Source organism: Octopus bimaculoides, chromosome 3 (assembly GCF_001194135.2).
Source record: "Octopus bimaculoides isolate UCB-OBI-ISO-001 chromosome 3, ASM119413v2, whole genome shotgun sequence".
NCBI classification, from domain to species: domain Eukaryota; kingdom Metazoa; phylum Mollusca; class Cephalopoda; order Octopoda; family Octopodidae; genus Octopus; species Octopus bimaculoides.
In genome coordinates, this window is record NC_068983.1 from 104,348,696 (window position 1) to 104,374,420 (window position 25,725).

At 35.3% G+C, this 25,725-nt stretch overlaps 3 protein-coding genes across 7 annotated transcripts in view; 2 read left to right on the forward strand and 1 right to left on the reverse strand.

Moving 5' to 3' along the window:
* LOC106882667 (general transcription factor 3C polypeptide 4) overlaps nucleotides 1-1,122 on the forward strand; it is a 31,697-nt gene extending 30,575 nt beyond the window's left edge. For both annotated transcript variants that reach the window (XM_052966400.1, XM_052966401.1), the window contains 2 exons: nucleotides 284-379; nucleotides 911-1,122. In XM_052966400.1, the coding sequence (XP_052822360.1) occupies nucleotides 284-379; nucleotides 911-993 (179 nt within the window). In that variant the 3' untranslated portion in view covers nucleotides 994-1,122. The remainder of the gene's footprint in view (nucleotides 1-283; nucleotides 380-910) is intronic.
* Nucleotides 1,123-4,382: 3,260 nt separating this feature from the next.
* Nucleotides 4,383-25,629, reverse strand: LOC106882664 (leucine-rich repeat-containing protein 14). 4 transcript variants are annotated; one of them, XM_014933423.2, is made up of 5 exons: nucleotides 24,966-25,629; nucleotides 18,751-19,274; nucleotides 9,691-9,768; nucleotides 7,238-7,410; nucleotides 4,383-5,208 (listed from the first exon to the last, which is right to left on the reverse strand). In XM_014933423.2, the coding sequence occupies exons 2-5, from the start codon at nucleotides 19,190-19,192 to the stop codon at nucleotides 4,450-4,452; spliced, it is 1,452 nt and encodes a 483-aa protein (XP_014788909.1). In that variant the 5' UTR covers nucleotides 19,193-19,274; nucleotides 24,966-25,629; the 3' UTR covers nucleotides 4,383-4,449. The 4 variants fall into 4 exon arrangements, with proteins under 4 accessions (XP_014788909.1, XP_052822363.1, XP_052822364.1 ...); XM_052966403.1 differs by lacking the exon at nucleotides 24,966-25,629 and adding an exon at nucleotides 24,700-24,824; XM_052966404.1 differs by lacking the exon at nucleotides 24,966-25,629 and adding an exon at nucleotides 24,363-24,380.
* On the forward strand, nucleotides 15,750-16,369 carry LOC106882665 (60S ribosomal protein L31). Its single transcript, XM_014933424.2, has one exon. It carries the CDS (start codon nucleotides 15,783-15,785, stop codon nucleotides 16,146-16,148), a length of 366 nt encoding a protein of 121 aa, XP_014788910.1. The 5' UTR covers nucleotides 15,750-15,782; the 3' UTR covers nucleotides 16,149-16,369.
* Nucleotides 25,630-25,725: the final 96 nt, after the last annotated feature.

The window sequence follows — 25,725 nt, forward strand, 5'->3', positions numbered from 1 at the left end:
ATATATATATATATATATATATATTAATCAATAATTGTGAGTCTGACAAAATATATTCTGTCAGAGTTATGGATTAAAATTTTGACTTTCAAACTTCTTACTTTGAGTTCTTGATTCTAAATAGTCTGACAGTGTTTCTTTCAACCTGCCACTTTCTGATATATATATAGATACACACACACACACATACATTTCAGTATCACTGCTAAAAGCAGGCAGCACTAAACTAAAGTTAATCGGTTTATTCTGGTTTCTTTGAAAATATCTTGTTCAACTATTACAGGTCGATGCTGTAAATCCTTACTTCCCTGTAAGGAGATTCCTTACCGAAGATGTTCTCTCTGTAGTAGTGTTGCTATGCCGATAAGTGTAACTACTGGTAAGTATATATTTATCTTTCTAAGTACTTTTTCAGTTTCAGTCTTTCTAGTCATTTTTATGCTTTTAGATTTCAGAAGTTACATGTATTTTATCATTGAATACAGTGTATCTAGTCCTCAGATTTTTTTTGGGGTGGGGTTATAATTAGTTTGACATTTTGAATCAAATTATTTCATAATAAGTTTACCAAGGTCACAGAATAAACTCACTACACACTAACAAGATAACCATAGCCACAGCCACTTCACTTTGCAAAAATAAAGAATAAAGAATAAAAACTACAAAAACATCAGTTGTAAAATAATTACACCAATAATTAGTGCAAATGTGAATTTAGCCAATCATCATGTCTATTCTAGTATTCAAAGGAAAGTGTAAATAACATTAAGCAAAAAAAAATGTTATGATATGTTATACATTCATGCTATATTTGGTTTGTAAATTGTAATGTATCAACAAATCAACTACCTTTTAAAAATGTCTATTTTTTCTAAGCTAAAATTGTCTTTTTTTTCTTTTTCACCACCAGATGCAGCAGGTCTGTGTACAATTGACCCTCATAGTTGTACTTTTTGTGAAGATTCCCTTTGTGGATCAAGATATTTAGTTTAATTCAGTCACTTCTCCACCATCTGAATTCATTATCATTTAGTAATCTCAGAATATTCAATCACTGTAATTCAGTATTTCAGTGCTTTCGGGCTTAAAATAAAGTCATTTTATACTTTTTGCCATATTGAACTCCCGCCTCTCTGTTTATTATACTACTTGAATTGTTATACCACTTGATCAAAGAACCAGCAATTAAGCTTCTACTTAAATTACTGCATTTTCTGGGATCCAAGTGAAATTTTTCAGTTCAAATTTTGCAGCCAAAAATGGTAGGTTAACTTATATACCAAGATGATTTTGGAGGACCAAAAATTCTATGTGAAATGCAGCAGGATTTGGAAATATAGTGACAATGTTTGAATATTTACACTGTGTGCAATGTCAGCTTGTATGCTGGAAAATATGGTTATGTGACCAATGATTTTCGTTCATGAATCCCTTGCAAGTACAAACTCTCCATGTTCAAAACTTCAGTACCAATTGATGCATACCAAGAAGATAGATTAAGTTCCAGAAATGGTCAGTTAATACAAAGTGAACAGGTTTTGTGGATACATATCATCAACATTTACTGCCCACTTTTCCATGCTTGCATGGGCCAGATGAAATTTGTTGAGGTAAATATTTTATGGCCCTTCCTGTCACCAACTCTCACCTGTTTCCAAGCAAGATAATATTTTCCATTAGTTAGACATGTTTTTCACAGAAGATTGGAAACAAATGATCTTGCTTGTATATTATGATGCTCATTTACAGCCATCACATGATGTCTAGACAAGGAAGCACACACACACAAAAACAGGCTTCTTTCAGCTTCCATCTATAAAATCCATTCACAAGGTTTTCGTCTGCTTGAAGCTATAGTAGAAGACACTTGGCCAAGGTGCTGTGTAATGGAACTGAACTTAAGACCACATGATTGGAAAACAAGCTTCTTAACCACACAGCCTACTTCTGCACATACAGATTTCAGTTAATTTGTTCAACAAAATTAAATACCTGCTCATTTATAACTCTCATGTTCATCATAGTCATTCATTAAAAAACATGATGAGGAAGAAAGCAGCAACAACTTAGAATAGTAGAGGAGATGCTGAAAGTATTGTTGTTGTTGGCACTCCGTCGCTTACGACGTTGAGGGTTCCAGTTGATCCGATCAACGGAACAGCCTGCTCATGAAATTAACGTGCAAGTGGCTGAGCACTCCACAGACACGTGTACCCTTAAAGTAGTTCTTGAGGATATTCAGCGTGACACAGTGTGACAAGGCTGACCCTCTGAATTACAGGCACAACAGAAACAGGAAGTAAGAGTGAGAGAAAGTTGTGGTGAAAGAGTACAGCAGGGTTCGCCACCATCCCCTGCCAGAGCCTCGTGGAGCTTTAGGTGTTTTCGCTCAATAAACACTCACAATGCCCGGTCTGGGAATCGAAACCACGAGTCCGCTGCCCTAACCACTGGGCCATTGCGCCTCCACTGCTGAAAGTATAAGGCTGAGTTAACAAAACACTTGTTATTTGCTTGTAAAGTATATATTTACATAAACTTTGGTGAATTGTCATATCTTTAACTTCTCAGTAGAGAAAGTTTACTCATTAATACCATTGCTCCAAAAGCTAACACATTCATTTCTCCATTATGTCCATCTTTGTTTTTTGTTTTTTTTTCTATACATATTAAATCTATTTTACAAAATTCTTTCAAACCTTTTCACATTTAAAATTGTAAACAGTAAAATATGTCTTTATTACAAACAAAATAATTGGTCCTAATAACATTTCAGCAATTGCACTTCTACATTACTGAGGTCATTCTCATCTTTATTATCAGCATCATTGTTCTAATGTTCACTTTTCCATGCTTGCATGGGTTGGAAGGAATTTGTTGAGGCAGATTTTTCTATGGCAAGATGCCCTTCCTATCACCAACCCTCACAAGGAACTTCACTTGTATGATAGTGACACTCATAACTATCCCATGATGTCAAGTCAAGGAGACTCTCATTCACTCACTCACACACACATGCGTGTGCACACCACACACACACACACACACAGATTTCTTCCAATTTCCATGTAAGAAATCCACTCTCACGGCTTTGGTTGGCACATTTTACATAGATATATCAGTATAGAAATTAGGTTTGTACATGAGCAAAGTGTTTAATATCAGATGAAATTCAATCATGAATATGTTGAGAAAGAGATGCCAAAGGTGCCATGCTGTGATACTGAACCTGAAACCATGTGATTGGGAAGTGAACTTCTTAACCACACAGCCATACCTGCACCTACTACAGTCCAAGCCTGAATTAAACCATATTTTTTTTTCTTTCATCATGAACCTACCTAAGAATACCACAACTGTGAAAATATCTTAATCAACCTTCATTCTTATAGACATTGAAATATGATTATTTACAACTTCCTCACAGAGTAATTTGATTTGAAACTGTGTCCAATATCCAATACTTCATTGGGTATTTTCAAATCACTTCCACAACCCTTTTCTTCCTATAAAATCAATTATCTCTTTGCTAATATTTTTAGCTGCATATATTTATGTCATCAATTTGTAGCTTAGGTAACTCCTATCCAAACCAAACATCTAATATCACAAATGACATCTTTACACATTCAGCAATAATGACATAGCATTTTGGGACCAACACTAATGCTTTTTACATGGCACCTTGGCTTTAGAATATCAAGTCTGTGAGTCTGTTATGTTGGGCAGATCTTGAGTACAACAATGTTCTACAACTGGATGCCCTTCCTAACGCCAACCACTCAGAGAGTGTAGTGGGTGCTTTTACGTGTCACCCGCACGAAAACGGCCACGCTCGAAATGGTGTCTTTTATGTGCCACCCGCACAAGCCAGTCCAGGGGCACTGGCAACGATCTCGCTCGAAAATCCTACGGGAGCCAGTCAGGCGGTACTGGCAACGCCCACGCTCAAAATGGTGCATCTCATGTGCCACCCGCACAAGAACCAGTCCAGGGGCACTGGCAACGATCTTACTTGGCTTGCCGGGTCTTCTCACGCACAGCACATTTCCAAAGGTCTCGGTCAGTAGTCATCGCCTCGGTGAGGCCCAATGTACGAAGGTCTTGCCTCACCACCTCAGCCCAGGTCTTCCTGGGCCTACCTCTTCCACGGGTTCCCTCAACTGTTAGGGTGTGGCACTTTTTCACGCAGCTATCCTCATCCATTCTCACATGTCCATACCAGCGCAATCGTCTCTCTTGCACACCACAACTGATGCTTCTAATGTTCAGCTTTTCTCTCAAGATACTTACACTCTGACGGGTATTCACATTGACATTACACATCCAACGGAGCATACCTACAATGAAATTCTTATTTCACAAAATATAGATGATACATGTTTTGATTTCAAATATTATTTATATATGAATGCTTTATAAAATCAGGAACAATGTACAAAATGCAAATTAGTAAGTATCAGGAGTAATTTTAAAATAGACTTTAAGTCCTGTATTTCTTCTGTTCTGTAGAAGTATTGTGTGAATTTGTTTTGGTATATCTCCTGCTATGAAACCAGTGCTGTCTATACTGAGACCCATCTCAATATGACTAGTAAAACATATGTGTTTTAAGTTAGCAGCATTGCAGATTGTTCGTAACAATTTAAACATGTCAGACTCACAAATTACTGTTGAACACAAATTTAGGTACTCAAGTTTTTCCATTTGACAAACCATTCTCCCAAGATCTTCCATATGATGACTTGAAAGCCTGGAATTTTGTACTTCAAAATGCTTTAAGTTTTTGCGAGCTGCACTTAAAAATTCTAACATGGGTTGTAATTTGTCACTTAAATTGTTTTCACTCAAGTCCAAATGAATCAGGCCAGTGGTGTGAATGCATTTGGACAGATAGTTTAAATCTCCAATAGATATACTGCAACCAGAGATACAGAGAGATTCAAGAGGCTGTGATATTCTAGAAAGTAGTAAATGAAGGTTTCCTTTTATCCAGTTGTTGCTCATATTCAGTTCTTTCAAGCAGCTGAGCTGTGCAAAAAGTTCTCCTAGAATTTGTGTACCAAAGTTAAAATGATCCTGTAGGCGTATGTTGTTGCAAGACAGATCTAGATGGGTCAACCTTGTCATTATTCGAAGGAAAGGTGACAAGGCTACTACTCCACGCACCATCAAATGGTTGTACCTCAGAGTGATTTCATGAATATACTGTAAATTGAAAAGAAAGAAATTTAGCAGAACAACAATATTAATCATAATTAATAAGACACATAACATCAAATTCTGCATAAGACACCATTTCCATCCACATCATTGAACACGAAGTCGAACAAGAAATTATATACATGTACATACATATTTTACTTGATATTTCATTTAAAAAAGGATAGCTTAGTACCTATAAACTTTTGATGATCACATAAGTTGTGAACAGAAAAGCAGGCTGATATTAATAATAATTAACATTTCACTTAAGTTGTTGAGTACTTTGTATCATCATCATTTTAATGTCCACATTTCTATGCTTGCTTGGGTTGCACAGTGCTTATTGAGGCAGATTTTCTATAGCCAGAGGCCTTTCTTGTCACCAGCTCTCACCTATTTTCAAGTAAGGTAATATTTCCTCTTTGGCCAGACATGCTTTTGTAGAATATTGGAAAAGAATGACAGCGACATTTGTTTACAACCATGTGATGTCAAGACAAAGATACATACACACACACACACACACACACATATACATATATATATATATATCATCATCATCATTTAGCATCCGTTTTTCATGAATTTACAACTGGATGGCCTTCCTATTATCAACCACTCCACAGAGTGTACTGGGTGTCTTTTACATGTCATCGGCAAGGGTACCTTTCACATGGCACTGGCCACAACTACGATTTCACTTAGCTCGATGTGGCTTCTCAAGCACAGGAAATTGCCAGGAATCACAGTAAGGCGGCGAGCTAGCAGAAACATTAGCACGCCAGGCGAAATGCTTAGCGGTAGTTTGTCTGCCATTACGTTCGTCCTTTCGGGGTCGATAAATTAAGTACCAGTTACTCACTGGGGGTCGATGTAATCGATTTAATCCCTTTGTTTGTCCCCTCTATGTTTAGCCCCTTGTGGGCAATAAAGAAATAAAAAATCTCAGTCACTAGTGATATATGATAGGCTTCTTTCAGATTCCATTTAGCAAATAAGAGCTAATTCATGGGTGGAAAATGATGAGCTTCAATGCAGTGAAAGACTCTTGCCCAAGGTACCACACATTGAGGTTCAACTTGAGATCATGTGGTTGGGAAGCAAACTTCTTGACCACACATCTACACCTGCACCTATAGTGCAATTAAATTCTTGAGCTGAATCTGGGGTTCATTTCAATTGTTAGTTCTGTTATACATTCACTTATACCACTGTTGCTTCTACATTGTACCCCTATGCTTGTCTAATCAAATATAGGTGCACCACCTTTACTGCATGAGTGGACAAACCTCTATCTGTTCTAATTCTAACAACTCTTAGATGAATTACCCATATATTTACTTTTATTCTAACATACATTTGCTTTGTTATCTTGGTCCATGTCCTATCTTGTATGAAATGAAAAAAAAAGAAAAACTGAAGCTCAACATTTTCCAGCCATGAATTAGCTCTTAAATAGAGTTGATTCATCATTACAATCAGCTGATGTTCTGCACCCAACACTTTCTACTTGACCTTGATTGCAAAGCTAAGGAAGTAATATCACTTCCTCAAAGTGGAATGAAGGAAGTGTGTTATTCTTTCATTCTAGTTTAGAAAATGACTATTTGATAGTATATAAGATGCACAATTTTTTTTCCCCAAAATAAAGGTCTCTAAAAAAATCACTCCAGGCCCTATATGTGAAGTTGGGTCTTCCAAAAGCTTTAACCCTTAAGCATTCAGATTACTTTGTCAAATATAATGCTTATTTATTCACATTGTTTTGAATTAGTCACACATTATTTCACAGCTTCAAAATTTTGATGATGTGATTGTTTATTTTTAGAATGACATTGAAAGATATGTGTGAGAGGCTGGATCTGGTTGGTTTGAACATAAAACAAGTTGAATATTTTGGCCAGTTTGAAGGGTTAATTTACTAAAAAAATTTATCCTGCATATGTGCTGCTGATATTGGGGGTGTAACTAATATGTCTGCATTTTTTATGCCATCAAATACAGTACTTTTAAAAAATAAAAATTCAGTTACCTCTCTGCCACTCAGTAGTTCCAGCAAACGTTTGATAACAATGTATGGCATTGATCGAATGTCTAGTCTGTTGATTTGTATTTTTAAGCGACAATTCATACATTTTGCCAAAGCTTCTCCCAGTTTTTTGAAAGTATCTGCTCTGGTCAAAACAGCATTTAACCGTATTGCCACTGAAAAATAAAACATCAGAGAAATTACGCCATATATTTTTGAAATAAAGATTCATTGATAATATACATACAGATTTAAGACTTTGTATTTTTCTTTGCTTATTACCATATTGGTACAAAATTAGCCGATGAAAGAGAATTGTTGCAGCAGTGTGATTAGCTGTCGGAGAAGACTAATGAATACAGATATATTAGTACAGAAATTAGGTTTGCACATGAGTAAAATGTTGAATAGTAGCTGAAATTCAATCATGAATATGTTGAGAAAGAGATGACCTGACATAAGTTAAAAAATTGCAAATGTTTCAATTAAATTAGATAAGGTTAGGCAATAGCAAGTGACATTGTAAGAATTGAAGTCACTAAATATGAAACATTACAAATGAGGATTGGTGCTTTGGTCTATTTGATTCCTACCCTGAGGATTCTTTCGAGCAATGAAAGCAAATATTCATTAGTAATATTTTGCCACTCCTCTTGTAAGAGTGTCCAGAGGGTTTCTGCACTACTTGGTTGTTGCTTTTTGACTCTCTGATCCAATTTATCCCACACAATTTCAATGGGATTGCAATCGGGATCCCATTACAGTCAACTTTTTTTGCATAGCTTAGAAGTATGTTTAGGATCATTATCTTGCATCAGCACAAAATTATCACTGATCAGTCTCATCCCAGATGGACTGCCATGATGCTGGAGGATAGAGTGATACCTGTTTTGGTTCAATATTCTTGCTACCAGATGAACATCTCCAGCACTATTGCATGTAAAACATCCCCAGATCATCACATTCCCCCCACCACCACCACCACCATGCTTTACAGTTGGAACTATACACTCAGGAGTCACCTGTTCACCAATTCTTCACCTCACATAAATTACATTGGAATCCGAATCAGTCCAGAAGACACATTTGTATTGATCAATGGTCCAGGGTTGGTGTTTTTTGGCCCATATGATTCACTTACGTTTATTCACAGGTTAAAGCAGTGATTCTCTGGCAGCACAATAATCATTTAGACCGGCAGCAATAAGTCTACTCCTCACAGTTGTAGGAGACATATTAGCTTTGCCAGCTTCACTTATTTGTACAATTTCATTTGCTGTCAGGTGCCTGTTTTGGAGACTAGTGACTCTGATGAATTAATTTATCCTGTGATTTAGGAGTTTCTTTTGGATGACATGACAGAGCTGTTGTTATTTTTTCCTGTTTCATTATACCATACAATAGTGGAGTAGAAATATGACTATTAGCATATAAAACATGTAGTGTAGGAAACTTTAACTTCTTTGGCTATATCTTGAAAACTATAACCTTCACTACATAATGTGACAATGCTTTGTCTCTTTTCAGGTGATAAATTACTGGTTTTGCCTATCTTTAGGTTGATTTTTAGGAATTTCACTAATTTTACTTGATTTTAATAATTGAACCTGAAAGAAGCAATAACACATTTAATGCAGTCATTAAATGATGTTATTTCAACCGACAGCACATAAAGAGTGTAAATAATCAAAATGTATTGCAATGTTGCCAAAATGATTGTCACCATCATGTAAGCATGTTCTTTGTTTCCAATCTTCCATGAAAAATATATCTGGTCATGAAGAAATATTACCTTGCTTGGAAACATATGAAAACCAGTGACAGGAAGGATAGCCAACCATAGATAATCTGCTTCAACAAATTCCATTCAACCCATGCAAGCATGGAAAAGTGGACATTAAAATGAGTGATGATGAAATGAGTGGGATAAAATTCAAACTAGGAAATTTAGTCCAGTACTCTAACACTAATTAATAACAATTAAACCATTTACAGTTAATCTAAACTATTACAGTTGTTAGAAAAAAGAAGTTTCAAAACAAAAATATATGAACTTGTACAAGATTATAAAATATAGTTTCTGTTGTCTTTGGAGTTCTTTCGTCTTTGTAAACACCGGAGGTGTTTACAAAAGTGGAAAATTCTTTCTATTCTAGGTACAAGGCCTGGAATTTTGTGGGAGGGAGCTAAATTACATCAACCCAGTACTTGACTGGTACTTATTTTATTGACCCTGCCAAAAAGATGTAAGGTAAAGTCGACCTCAGCTGACATTGAAATCTGATTGTAATGAGAAATACCACTAAGCATTTTCTCTGACATACAAACAATTCTGTCAGCTTGCTTGCTACCTTGGAAAACATAATATAATGAAAGCTATTGAATTTATGCCATCAAACAATTATAAGAATACACTGAAATTTAATTGATTGAAAGAACTGTTTTATTGTTCTTACCAGATTGTATATTTTTTCTAGGAGTAAAGTTTTGATTTCCAATGACATATTCACACAGTTTCAGCAGTTTAGGGTCATCTGAAATAAATATCAGTAAAAAATAATTTCCAAAAGAAACAAAATTGTTTTCTTTATGAATAGAGTTAGTCATTTACTATTTGGTTACATTCAGTCAAATGAGTCAACAAAGGAACTTCGAAATAGTAACTCTACCAAGCCAAAACTTAAATTGCGGTTTCTTTATTGCCCACAAGGGGCTAAACATAGAGGGGGCAAACAAGGACAGACAAACGGATTAAGTCAATTATATCGACCCCAGTGCATAACTGGTACTTATTTAATTGACCCCGAAAGGATGAAAGGCAAAGTCGACCTCGGCGGAATTTGAACTCAGAACGTAGCGGCAGACGAAATACCGCTAAGCATTTCGCCCAGCATGCTAACGATTCTGCCAGCTTCCCGCCTTCCAAAACTTAAATTGCATCTCACATTGCACTTAACCATCTTAAAAAGGACCAATACATTAGATAATGTAATCCTGAAATAACTTTGATTACAGATCTGCTCAATCAGGGCTGACATGGAGATAAGCAATATCATCATTCAGTCCTTTAAACTTCTTTAAAATATATTTTAATTACCATTCTTATGATGGTCAATGGCAGAATCTACAGAGCAGCAAAGTGCTTTGTGGTATTCAGTTACTCCCCTTCATGTAGAATTCAAATCTTACTATGATTAATTTTACTTTTCATTCTCATGTGGTTAATAAGTACCAGTCATGTACTAAAGTTGAAAAAGAAAAGTTTTTCTCCCATAAAAGTGGTCTAGTACATCATCTTCAAAGAGACTCTGACAAGCTGATCAAGTAGCTGGTTTGTTCCAGAGGACTTTCAGGCTAGGGCCCATGGATAATTTCCAGAAATCCCTTATCTGACAGTGCTACTGAGGAGCACTGCCAACTAAAGATAAACTCCACAGTGGCACCTGCCTGAGATGCAGGCACAGCAATGAAATTGTTCTGTATGCACTCACCCTGTACCCAAACACTGCTAACTTGTGGAGTTATGTTGAACATCTAGTCACATGTAGGATGGATTTTGTCATTAAATGAGTTTGTTGTGGAGATCATCTCACAACTTTCCTTTGGCCAGAAATGACAGGCAGTATTCATTTGTCTGGTGACTCTTGCAAAAAGAGGTTCTGTAGTAGACCAGATTGAAAAGACTGAAGACAGACACCGCCACCTTCTTTGGCCAAGCTCTCATCAACTTTTACAATTGTTTTGAAAAAGAAAGCGAAAGTAGAGAGGGAAGGTCTACCTTCCAGTGAATTTGTTAAAAGGTAGTGGTGAATACAATCCGAGTAAATAGCCACCTTTAGAATGAATGAAGACAACAGAGAGAAGGCACTTGTCTTAGTGGTCAGAGTGACATGGTTTTGCATGGTTTCCAGATGTAGCTTTCAGAAGCCTCCCTCTTTTGGGTAATTATTCATTATTGTAATTTACTGCCAATTTTATTTTTCTTATTTCTTTATTGCCCACAAGGGGCTAAACATAGAGGGGACAAACGGATTAAGTCGATTATATCGACCTCCGTGCATAACTGGTACTTATTTAATCGACCTCGAAAGTATGAAAGGCAAAGTCGACCTCGGCGGAATTTGAACTCAGAACGTAACGGCAGATGAAATACCGCTAAGCATTTCGCCTGATGTGTTAACGTTTCTGCCAGCTCGCCGCATTTTTATTTTTCTGTTTACGCACTCTTTCATGTAATACCACATTTTATTGTTCTTGATCATTTTGTGAACCTTTAGTGGTTAACAAAGAAAATGTTGTGTGGAAGGTATTTATAAGCTATTTAGGAAACACACAAAAGCCGTTAGATTCACTTCAACATTTAAATTTAATTTGCCAAAATATTTTCATCGCTTTGAGACCCTGACCTGTTCACTGACAAAATTCTGTGCTGCATCTGAGAAAGTAACAGTTCATGATATATATGTACGTATGTGTGTGTGTGTGTGTGTGTGTGTGTGTGTGCGTGTGTGCGTGTGTGTGTATATATGTATGTATGTATGTGTGTGTACATGTATGTGCGTATGCATGTGTATATGCGTATGCATGTGTGCATGCCTTTATGCATGTATGTATGTATGTACTTATGTATGTACGTGAGTATTTAGGTAAGTGTGTAGACGTGTCTGTGTGTGTACATGTGAACGTATGTTTATGTACTAACGTGTGTCTGTACAAGTTCTATACATGACTGTTACTTTGTTGATTGTATATACACACATATACATATGCGTGTGAGTTTTTCTCTCTCACCATTGTCTAATGGTGAATGGATACGTCTTAGATACATATAGGCACATATAACCTTACTTATACATATAGACAAGTACACACAATCATATAGACACTCACACACACTTACAAATATATGTAAAATCTTAAAGTATACACACATACGCTTATCCATCTCTCTCTCTCTCTCTCTCTCTATATATATATATATATATATATATATATATATATATATGACACTATTTTCAAGGACAATGGTTAAAATTCAAATTTGCTTTATTTTATTTTATTCTTTTTTTTTACACGCATACATATACACTAACATATTCACACAACACATACACACGCATACATCTACACGTGTATTTTAGTATCATGCATCTCAACATGTGTGTATGGATTTCCACATGTAAATGAGAGAGAGGGGTGGTTATAGAGGGGTACTCCCGAGTGGCATCTGAATGTTACCCCATTCGGATTTACAGTTGAGAGTGAGTTTGTATTCTTGTATACAGACAGCTTCAGTGACTTGTCTCAGCATTGCATCAGTGGGATGTGTGGATAAGATGTTTAACTTAAGTTTCCCTAAGGAGCCCTTGTGGCAGTCTACAGCATGCTGATAGAAGATGGAGGTTGGTTTCTTTTCAATGTAGTTGTCCAGGTGTTCTTTGAACCTATCATTGATACTCCTAGAAGTCTCACTAATGTATGACTCTGGGTTACTCGCGCAAACTCCTTCTTGGTATTTAATCTGGTATACAGTGCTCTTGGTTTTGAAGTTTACATGTGGGTTTGGAGAACATACTGCACAATTATTTTGACACGTGATTCTATCAAATGGATATGATCTACATAATACAGATTTGATAGTCCTACCTGTCTTTTCTACAACTTTGATCTTAAGGCCAGTTGTGCGCAAGATTTTCTTGAATGCTTTACTTAATTTGTTCTTAGGTGTGGCATCAACAAACATTACACAGTGTATATACATACATACATACATACATACATACATACATACATACACACATACATACGTACATATATATCATGAACTAACTGTTACTTTCTCAGATGTCACACAGAATTTTGTCAGTGAACAGGTCGCAGTCTCAAAGCAATGAAAATATTTTGGCAAATTAAATTTAAATGTTGAAGTGAATCTAACGGTTTTTGTGTGTTTCTTAAATGGCTTATAAACATCTCCCACACTGCATTTGTTTTCGTTCCAGCACACGATTTCAGATCAGGTCACTTGTTATGCAAGTACATCTCTGTAAAGAAAATGTTATTTTTTATTATTATCCTTTTTATCCCTTTTCATTATTATTATTTTTAAACTCTTTATTCTGTTTCCTCCCTATACAAACAACATAAAATACATACATTCTTTGCACAATGTAAAGAGGTATGACTTAATGCTAGTTTGATGAAGTGCCACTACATGCAATGTAGTTTGAATGGAGTGGTACAGAAACAACTGTAAGAAATATCAAACTTGTACTATATTTGCTCTCCATCTCCTTATATGGTACATTTCATAATGCTTATATACCGCTTTTACCAGTAAAGCACTTGGAGTTTGTACATCAGTGGATTTCCAATTTTTCTCAGTTATTGTATAAGAGTGTAGATAGCCAAGAGCTCATATAGAGTGCTGTATTGGAAATACACTGATTTTTTTTTACCCTACCAGGATCTATACTATATACATATAAATTACACACATAGATACACATGAAATTGATAATTCATTCTGATGTTGTTAAGACTTTTTTGCAATATGCAATCTTTCTGGCAACGAAATGATCACACAAAGAGACACTCAGAATAATGATGGAGTGAATAATCAGCTTCAAAACTTTATATACATGAGGTGAAAATATTTCAAATGTATACTTGCATGGTGTGGAACAAATATACTGCATATATTTGTTTCACACCATGCTTTTACATGCATGTCAACTTTGTTTTTCTGCTCTTAAAAGGTTAATAAGTTTCTGGGTTTTACCTCTTAAAATAAGTGCCAGAGGTCAATACAACTACAACCTTTTGAAGGTGATGCCCCAGCATGGCTGCAATCCAATGATTGAATCCAATAAAAGAGTATATGCATTAAGCAATTACATAGTTCAATGTCTACAGACTCTGTACTTAGACACATCACTAGTATTGAATCCTGGAGCTACTGGATGTTTTGGGTCTTACAACATATGGTGCTCTACTAACCCCATAACTCACCTCTCTTCAATTAGAACTAAGTAGATACTTTCTCAGCAACCTCTAAGTTGTTCTAGATGGTTCTTCTTCTGCTCATTCCTGTAATGCCCAATGTTTGATCTGCAAATCATTGATTGCCCACCTTCTGGAACTCAGCTCTCTTCCTCTCCCAATATACAGTTAACTCCACTAGGATGAGCTAACTTGTTGCTTCAGAAACCAAAATATCTGGTATCAACACATTCTCAGTCATATTTGATGTAAATTTTAGCTCATTCTCTAGCTCAACTTTCATCACGCAGTCATGTGCTGTAGAAATCAAGCTATCAGAGATATCCTTGGTTCATTTTTCAGCCATGCTCCCTTTCTTTAACGTAGTGTGGACATTTCTGCTGTCACTTGATCCTCTTGCTGAACATCACTTGAGAATCTAAATGTGAAGGCAGTCACAGTGTCCTTCATTTAGTGCCTCAGAACAGCTGCTTTGAATGTGTTCGGGAGGGCGGGGGCTCTCTTAGAACAGGGGTTTTCAAACTGTGGCCCGCGGACCACAGGGGGTCCGCAAGGACAAGACGGGATCCGTAGACAGCAAATAGTTTTTATGGGCAATTTGATTTTATATATGTTTTTTAATCGAAATCTTTTGACAATAAACCTATTCGTTAAATACTGTTAAATAAATAAATGTAAAAATGTTATTTTAAGCAAATATTTATGTATAAATTTCATAAGCGTTTATAAGGGGGTCCCTAAGGTAAAACCTGAAATATAAAGGGGTCCGCAAGTCAAAAAGTTTGAAAACCCTTGTCTTAGAACACAAGTGTCATGCAGGTGTTTTCATTTCTGTCTTATGTAAACAGGTTGGATGGTCTGGGAAGGACATCATAAACCCTCTGTAGGTTCTACTTTTACATCCACCAGGTGACATTCTGCTCTATCGTCTACTGCCACTTCATTCAGACACATTTTCTGCCTTGCCCCCATTCTTTCTCCAATGATTCTCACACATCTTCAAGTACCAACTTCCCCTCTCCTTCCAATTAGTTGTGTCATATCGAGTTGATGCACCTCTGGGTCCAGATTACTATATAAAGTTCTACAAATAGTCTTGAAAGAAAAATTTACCATATATGATTTGATATATAAATCTTTATTGAATAGAATATAAGAAATAGAATTAGTTATTTTACAATAACTAGTTTACAATACTATTGGGTTGGTGCATAATTATTGCGGCTTTTTTTCAACAAAAACAATAACATGGAACAAAAACATCTTTAAATGATTATTCTGGAGCATATTCACTATCTACTTCAATTTAAAGATATTGTTAAATATTGTTATTGTTTTTGTTGAATAAAATTTGTAGAAAACAAAAAAAAAAGCCGCAATAATTATGCACCAACCTAGTAGCATAACAAAAGAGAAAGTAAACAATTGCAGTAAGAAAGCGGAGTGTAGTTTAGAGTTATTCCCCTTCAGTCTTCCTGCTAGGTGGCAGTAGTGGTGACTAATATAAATTGCACCTCAAGCCTCGTTTCGGTCTTTCTGACTAAAGATGCCGAAGCAGAAGTTTGAGAGGAAGAAGTCTTCTATGAATGATGTTATTACTAAGGAATGTACCATTCATCTACACAAGAAAGTCTATGGCGTGAAGCTGAAGAAAAAGGCACCAAAAGCCATAAAAAAGATCAAGTTGTTCGCCGAAAAGATGATGCGAACCAGGGACGTTCGTATTGACACAAAGCTGAACAAACACATTTGGTCTAAAGGTATCCGACATGTACCTTTCCGCGTTCGTGTTAAGCTTTCTCGCCGACGTAATGAAGATGAAGATTCACCACACAAACTCTACACACTTGTCTCTCATGTTCCATGTGCTACTTTCAAAAATCTTCAGACAATGAATGTAGATAATGAATGAAGAACTTTTTTCTCCATCCGTGTTAACGAACACGTGGCTCTCAATTCCCCCGATTGGCCTTATTAACCAATTTGGCTTCGTTTAACAACACAAGGGAAAAAGACACACCTGTGAAAAATGACTGTTTAGACTTTAATTTTTTTTTTCTAATTATTCTAATCAGAAATTGTTCATTTTCACGCAATGCGTGTCAAGAATAAAGGAGTGTATTGGAGGTATAATTTTCTTTACTTTAATTTTGTGTTCGCTGTTCATGAAAATATCCTGTTTCTACCATCATTATTTACGTTGTCATTTATATCCATTGAACACGTAATATGTCTGATTTATTCGATATTCTTATTTGATTTCCATTTAAAAATCCTATTTCACTTATCGGTTAACATTCTGAATTTCGTTCCGACAATATGGATGCCATTTTTATTCTGAAGCGAGGCTCGCATGGCGGTCAATAGCTTTCAATCACTTAGAGCCAAAATTGCAATACTGCCGTTACGTTCTTACCTAATTAAAAGGTTTACTGTAAAAGAATAGTGTGTCCCCATAGACACTAAACAGGGTTACGTTTACCCTGTGGATCCATATAAAAACGGGGGGGGGGGATCGAAATTTTGAAATTGAGATTTTTGAAAAATTTTTTTTTCAGAATCGGAATCTCCATAGCCTAAAACGTGGGATTCTGTAAAAAAAAAAAGGGGAGGAAGGGTTCAGATTTACATATAGTCCATCTGGACCGACGGTATTCCCTAACCCTAACACCCTAACGAAGATCGTGCGGGTGTTAATCTGAAAAATTACCCACAATCCATGTCTTGTATTAAATTCTGAATTCTTTAATGTATTTTATTACTATTTATAATATACATAGCATATTGATTGGTAATGAAGTGATACGAACGAGTTAGGTTGGCTCGTGCAATTTAATGGCGTACACGTGGTTCGTTTTCATAGTAATAAATGTAATACCTAGAGTTTTATGACTTGCGATGATGCAAATTGTAAAGCCATATCGGTTATGCAGGCGATAAAGTAGTTCATGTTCGACTGGGTTCTCAGATTAGTGACCAGTGATTTAGCTTTATAATCTATTCCCCCGAACATTCAGTTTGATTACTCTAAAAACCATCCCAATCTTCATTTGTTTGTGCACTATATATCTTAGTCGAAAAGGTGGGGGTGCGGTCCATGCCCTTTACCTTCGGATAGCTCGCTCAGGGGGTGTTTCGGAATAATTCATCCATATTTGTTTCATTTTCTCCGTTTTGTGTGTTTGTGCATCCGTAGATTTCTACTGAAGCAACAAACCGGCAAATGAAGCCCTCAACAGAAAACCCGTTATGCTAAAAATAACAGCTACCGGTACACAGAAGTATGCTTATTAAGACAACTTATCTGTTGCATACGATTTTTTTAAAGTTCCCAGGTAAACGTTTCTAATAGGCAGAAGCATAAATAACGAATATACACGCTCAGTTAGAAGTGTAAAGTATAATTTGTAGATCTATTCTATCTCAATCACAGATTATTTTTTTAATTGATTTTGCTACATAATTTTTAATAAACATGATATTGAATGAAATAATTCCCCGTTTGAACTTTTTTTCATTACGTGTGTGTGTGTAGAAAACTACGGATGCACAAAGTGGAGAATATAAAATATAGACAACTTGTTCCGAAACACCCTCGAATGGGGATTGGTCCTCAAAAGTAATGCCCGAAATTCCTGTCCTCGGAATTTGCAGGGAATTTCATTTAAAAATATCCAAGACCCCCCCCCCCCAAATCGTATATTCGGAATCTACACATTCGCAGAAAATTTTATTTAAAAAATATCCATTTTCTCCAAAGTTATGATCATCGAAAGTCGGAGGGGCAGAAATCTGTAGTTATGTCTTTAGATGTACCATTTTATCAGCTGTAAGACCAAAATAAAAACTCAATATTTCGTGTGTATATACTGACGTTGAAATTATTCATAATTAACCAAACAAGAGTGGTGAAATGTAAGTCAAGTAACATTTGTGTTTTTAACACAATGTAGATACATTTTACTTAAGCGTTTTTGCGTGTTGGTAAAATAGAAAACGAGAAAATGTCCGTCTCATAAGGAAATTGTCTTAAGTTATAGCTCTAAAAACCCATTGCCAACGATAGTCATCCACACCTCGGATATATTTTTGTCAGATCCCCCTAACCATTTCATTTATTAGCTGACTGTTGACAAACCACACGTCAATGCCTGCATCAAGAAAGTCAAACGATCTTGATTCTTATTTAAAATCGTTTTGGTAATAGTTTGACTATTACAATTCTGTAGAGATGAGGATAAATTTTTTAAGTTCAGGGACTTGTAAACATGCAAACTAGTGATCCTAAACAGAATGAAAAAGCTGGCAGGGTCTGCAGAAATTGCAGGTAATAAACTGAAAGAGTGAAACTGATTTTTGTGGAAAATGACTTGATTACAAACATATTCTTTAACAGTTAAAGATTTTGAGAAAGTGGCCCAGAGGCAATATGAGAAATAATACAAAGTACCAGTCATTTGATTTTTAAAAAATATATTGATTTCATATGAAATGTCAAAGTACTTAGCACTTACCTATATTAAAACCGCTTAAGTCCAACAACTGCAATGTTAGAGGAAGTTCCCTTTCTAAGCAATGAAGAAGTTTATGAACAAATGTTGTAATAATGAAGTTGGGTAAGTAGTATTTCTCTTCTGCCCATGTACAAGGTACTACTGTACTAAATGATGTATAATGATCATGAACTAAATCAAAGACACTCATTTTCTGATCTGGCCAGTTTGGTAATAAGAAGTTTAAAGCCCTATCTCGATGGCCAACAACTGCAAATCCTGTGAGAGTTCTATAGAGGTGTGATGGAAGATAATCCAAGGCTTGCAAAGTTAATGAGGCATGTTGAACAACATATTGGCAGCAAAGGTCAAGAAGAGAGTTTGATCGAATGTTACTTGTATTGATATAAAGATCCTGGTCATATGTGTAAGTACACACTCCTTCAACATGGTGCACTAACATCGTTGCTTCTGCTTAATGTACACAAGATATCTTAGTTGGTCATTGTATCTTTAATGTATGGCTTTTGTGATTTTCTGGTAGCCTGCAAATTGAAAAGTCAAAGTAATATAAATTAATGTCTTATGGCAATAGTTGTAAAAAGAAACTAGCAAGTCTCATTTTAAAGTTGATGTGGATTTTTATTTAGTAATTCAATGATTACTTGTATGAAGTGCTCTTGCCATTTATCGACTCTAACAATATGCAAACAACCAAATTTCTTTTCTTTTTGGCTGGTTGAGAACTTTTTTACATGCTCAGTGGAGTGAAATGTCAATGCAAATTTAGATACTGTATACTATTTAGACAAAAATGCTTACAGCAAGAAACTGAATGCTGTTAAATAGACACTATACCTATTCTAATTTTAAATATTTGGAAACGTTTTTTTTTTTTACAATGTAATATTTGAAATGATTCATTACCAACAGCTATAAAGGTGAAGACTCCCTTTGGTCATGAATGACTATGGGATTGCACCTAGAAAGTTCGGTAGAGGCCAGTAGAGATGGACTATATGTAACCTGAACCTTTCCCCACCTTATTTATTAATTTTTTTTTACGGAATCCCAATTTTGAAAAATTTAAGTTATGGGTTCTAACTTGACCCTTTAGCATCTAAATGACCAAATCCAGCCTCTCACATTTACTCTACGTTATTCTAAAAGTAAACAACCATGTCATTGAAGTCTCAAAGCTACAAGAATTCTGGATGCTAAAGGGTTAAAGCAAATACTTAATACTCTGATTTGTAGAGTAGATCTTGAGCAATTTTAGTTATCCCTTTATATTGCTTTCCTGTTTCAAATGAGATATCAGTTTTCGAAAAGTATTAACTTAGGAGTGAAATATGTTGAAAACAAAAACATCTGTAGAATAGCTATAGAAAAATATCAGTCAGTGAAGTTGCTTAACCTGCAAGAAATTGCACTCTAATATCCCTTAATTCATACCTTGTTGCCTTAAAAAATAAATATGTTAGATAAATTAAGTCCTAGACAGATGGTGGAGGCTGGAATGCTCAATCAGATGCATGGGAAATGAAGAGAATATTTTGCATTGAAAAAATGTCTTTCAATTAGAATACAGTTTGTATGTGCTGCTGGAGAGATTAATTTTAGCAACACCTTTAATTAGAGAGGTAGATACAAAGTTCATGAATTCTTGTTGCAGACCTCACATTGCCACAACTCTAGTTTCATTTTTATGAAGGAATGAAACTTTTCTAGTGTACAGTACAATGAAATGCACCAGTCCATGTTGTAAAATGGTTGACAAGATAAGGAAGGGCATCCAGCTGTAAAAGGTCATTCCAAGAAGAATCAAAGGCGACATTAGAAATGATGTCGCAGTACAACAAAGTTAGCCACATTTCATTGTTGCAGGTTCCAGATGACAATGTTTGAGATTTTGTACAGCCCATCCAAACTATGTCAGCAAGGGAAAAGACAAAATGAATGTGACAGTTTATTTGATTAACTGCTTGGTGAAAGAAAATATTTAATGAAGGGGCATTTAAACCAACCAAAATATTCTACCCATTTTATGTTCAAACCAGTCGGATCCAGCCTCTCACACTTATCCTACTATATCATTCTGAAAAATAAACAATCACAGCCATCAAAATTTTGAATCTGAGATAATGCATGATTAATTCAAAACATTATTAATAAATGAGCATTACATTTGAGAGTCAGAGTTAAAGTATTTCTCTGGCCCAAAAATTTTACCTGTACTTAGTTCAATCTGATTGGATTCACCCTTGTAACTACCCTACAATATCACTCTCAAAATAAGCAACTACATCATCAAAACTATAAGATAATGCATGAATATGCTAAAGGGTTAAAGAAGGTAGGATGAGTACAGCATAAATGCTTACTATGAAGTCTCTTTATGTGGATTCACTTGGTTTATGATATTCAGTAATAAAAGCAACCTTATTTTACATCTATTAATTTTATTTTATTTCGCTTTGTTTTTCAGTTAGTCCATTTGTACACTGCTAATCAATCCAGACAAAGAGTGAAACAAAAAAAAAGGCAATGTGCATTTTTCAAGAGTGCAATACAGAATATAGATACATGTTAAATATATTTCTGTAATGCTGGGTTGAACTTTTACCACATTGTATTAACATTTGTAAAACTAAAATATATAATTAATGAATGAAAAATTCCTGGGACACTTGATGATCTATATCAGTTATGGGCAAACTGCAGCCTGCAATACTTCACAAACAGCATGCAAATGAAAAAATACGTTGAATTTTTTAGTAGTGCAACCCACCTGGTGACAAGCTCACTTGTCAAGAATGTTGGCCCATGCCTAATCTAAATGACTGGAAAGATATCTTCATTTGTTTCAAATTGCAATAAAGAGTACAAGAAATTACTGACTCTAGCATTCTCGCCATTACTTTTCTTTTTATGTCCCTTGCTTTGCAACTAAAGCAATCATGCCAAGTTTATAAATGGATTTTTATGACTGAAAAAAAAACATCATTTAAAATCTTCCAGTACTTTCTTTTCATTTTTCACCCCACTGCTCCAACAAGGTCTCTGAAACCTTATTATTTTATTTCTTTATGTACGCATTAGGCCCACACATCTATCAAGCTATGATTTTTGTTGTAGCTACTGCAATCTTTATTGCTATTTCTAACCCTTTAGCATTTAAACCAGCCATATCTGGCCGAAATATTCTACCGGTTTTGTGCCAGATCCATCCTTTCATACCTACAATACAATGTTATTTTTAAAAAAAGTATTACATTTGACAGAGTAATCTGAATGGTAAAGAGTCTTTCACTGCATTCTTTTAGAAGGTAACTTTTTCTTCAAATAGAAAAATTGTTTTAGATCTTGCATTGTGAATTACACAAGTGCATATCGTAATTTCTTTTATTTTTATGTATGGAGGACGAACAATACTTAGTTATTTTAAAAAGAGAAAAAGGTGTTAATGGTATTTCACACAGAAATACTGTTAACATGAATCTGATCAAATATATATTAAAGTGCTCAAACTATATAAAGATTATGCTTTGTCTCAAATACAATTAATTTGATAATTATATAAATCATTTAACCAGACCTAATGTATTGATTGGTGGACATAAATGCAAGAAAGTTTTTATTTTATATATGAAAACTGCAGAGGAATAAATGCATAATTTGGGTGAAAGCTGAGTAAAGAAGTCGGGTTGGTTTTGAGTAGACAAGATTCTTTATATTGCACTTCAAGAATTATCAAACATAGCACCATATTAATCCTGGAACTCTAATGAGAAATGGTTGGAATAATGACTTTTTACAAAGCACATATTCTAAATTGTTAAGATTGAAATTATACAAATTTCATGATATAATCTGCATTTCAATGAGGGATCAAAACCAGCAGACAAGAGTGACTTGAATACTGTAGCAAGATAGTTTAAGTGAAAAAAGACCTAAAGAAATATAGAAAATTATGCAGGTCCTTCTTAGACAAATAATTTTAGAATACATTGGTCTAAAAAGCTTCCCAACCATGTAGTTTGGGATTGAGGTATACTGGACGGCACTTCCGGCAAGTGTCTTCCATAACATAGGGCCGACCAATGCTTTTTAAGTGGATTTGGTAGGCGGAAAGTGAAAGAAACCGTTGTGTATATATATTATATAGTGTGCTGGTGGCACGTAGAGAACACCTTTCGAGCGTTGGGCCTCACGGAGGCAATGACCAAGACCTTTGGCATTATGCCGCGCTTGAGAAGACCCATCAAGCCGAGCAAAATTGCAGTCGTAGCAGATAACGGTGTCACGCAAATTGGCACGTAAAAGCACCCATTACACTCTCGGAGTGGTTGACGTTAGGGGCCTCCAGCCATAGAAAACCACGCCAAATCAGACTGGAGTCTGGTGCAGCCCGGTCAAACCGTACAAGCCATGCCAACATGGACAACGGACATTAAATGACGATGATGATTTTTCTCTCCTACAACCGGTTCGGAAAAAGTGAATGATAGAATATGTACTAGACTTAAAAGCATAAGTGTTGGAATCGATTTGGGCGAAGGTAAAGAATACGCACACCATCCGTTTTCGGCGGTTAGGGTTGGGGTTACGCCGAAAATCTACCGCGATTTGTTTGACTAAACCCTTCAATGTGGTGCCCCAGTATGGCCACTGCCCATAAAGTGAAACAAGCAAAAGATAGTCAACAATGGAAAGTTGAGGAAAATATTCCAAGAGAAAAAATATTAAGATTGTGCTATCAATAATAAAAGAAAAACAAACTTCAGAAATAGAAAATTTCCAATCCAAGGGAAGTAATCACAGAAAACCGGTTAAAATTTTGTCATAAAACTTCTCTTGAGATTGTTTTAAATATTTCTTCGATAAAATCTAGACATTTAAAAAGTACTTAAATAAATCGGTAGAGACAGACTATATGTAATCTGAACCTTTCCCCCCCCCCCCACTTATTTATTAATTTTTTTTTACGGAATCCCACGTTTTAGGCTATGGAGATTCCGATTCTGAAAAAAAATTGTTTGAAAAATTTCAATTCCTCCCCACCACCACCAAGCAGGCTATTTACATACTAGAATTAACAGCCAAATCTCACAAAACTAGTGTTAGGGTTTGAGTTAGGGTTAGGTTTACTCTGTGGATCTATATAAAAACCGGGGGGGGAGGAATCGAAATTATGAAATTGAGATTTTTGAAAAAAAATTTCAGAATCGGAATCTCCATAGCCTAAAACGTGGGATTCCGTAAAAAAAAAAAAGATAAAATAAGGGGCGAAAGGTTCAGATTACATATTGTCCATCTGGACCAATAAATCTTTAAAACTTAAGACAGGTTCGACATATCTAGATAGGCTTCACTAAAATCAATGAAGAGTTCGTTTTCATTATTTATCGACATTATCAAAAGAAACTAAAAAAAAATGGCGTCAAAAGCAAGACAGAAACTTAAAATTTATAACTCGAAGAAAACACGTTTTAAAAAGTTCATTTGCTGAACTATTAATTTTGATGCTTGAAACATGTTTCTTATATGCATTTTTATTAATTTAGTGAACATAAGATCGAAGCATAACTGCTGAGATAGCAAACAATAAAACCTAAGCAATTAATACTTACCCATGCAGAGGAACCCCTCAAAACAATTAATAAGCTACGAATCATGGTTAACATTCAAATATAACGCGAATGGTAAAAATGCAAATAATAATTTTTATGATAAAAATGAAAGCGTTTTATTTAAGAAATTAACGTAATGATTGTTAAACTCAATAATGATTTATTAAACTCAATTGCTGATATTTGTTTAAATATGAGCATTATAAGTGCTCAATTCTTACACTTTATACTGAAAATATTATACTGATTTTATCATTGTATATAGAGATCAAGAATTAGAATGGATGCACGTGTCTTCTGTCGAAACTCTAATTCATTATTCATAACACGTACTTACAGATGATTTATTTCAATAAACATACTGTGCGACTGATCCGAACTTCCTTCTAATGAACTGAACAACATAAACATCATACTAGCAAGAAATATTGAGTCACTCGGAGTCTTGCTAGTTTCATTTGTTGTTATTACTATTATTATTTTAAATATATAATTCAAGAATGAAAGAATAAAATAGTACTATCACTCATTAACACTTTCTCCCACTCTAACTTATGTCGTGCTACAACAGTGCAGAGACAGACTAATATCAATGCAACTTACCGAAGTTGGTAAATGTCGATTGCTGTGCGGCTTCTGAAGATATCTGGATGATGGCTGAAGCTTTTTATTATTATTTTCACTGGCAAAGCGGCCTTTGTTGATTTTTCGGAAGACACCGATAGCCGCAATGGAAAGAAAACAGTCAACCGTTCAGAAAGTCTCCCTATAAACTTTTCACATAACCATTTATTTACTTGCAGCTTACATTGATTTAAATATTCTTTTGCACTTAATTATTTACTAAGATGCTTTATTGCTATTAAAATTTTTTTTTTACCGTTGCATGTAAGACTGCTTTTAATGTGTTAGCGCACACTCAATTACACATGCACACATATATACATGCATGCACATTTGTCTGTATCAATGCACGCTACTCTCTGTACTACAGGTGTCTTCAATTAATTGACGTCTTTCATTCAGCCTTGACTGCTTAATCATGATTTCATCAAGTCTAAAGTAATCAATTTTAGTAGCAGTCACATATAATTTATCTGTTTTATTCAAGTGATAAAGGAAATCACATTTTCGAATGTAAATGTTTAAATCTATTCGAATGAAATCATCTGCTCGTTTGGCAAAATTGTTTCTGCCAAACTCCTGCAGATAAGTTTAATTGGTACTACTAAAGCAGCGCGGACCCGAACGCGCAGTCGCGCTAGCTAGTCGTGAGTGGTCGATCCTAACCCTAAACACGTATTCATTTGCACACGCGGGTTAGGGTTAGGATCGACCACTCAAGACTAGCTGGCGCGACTGC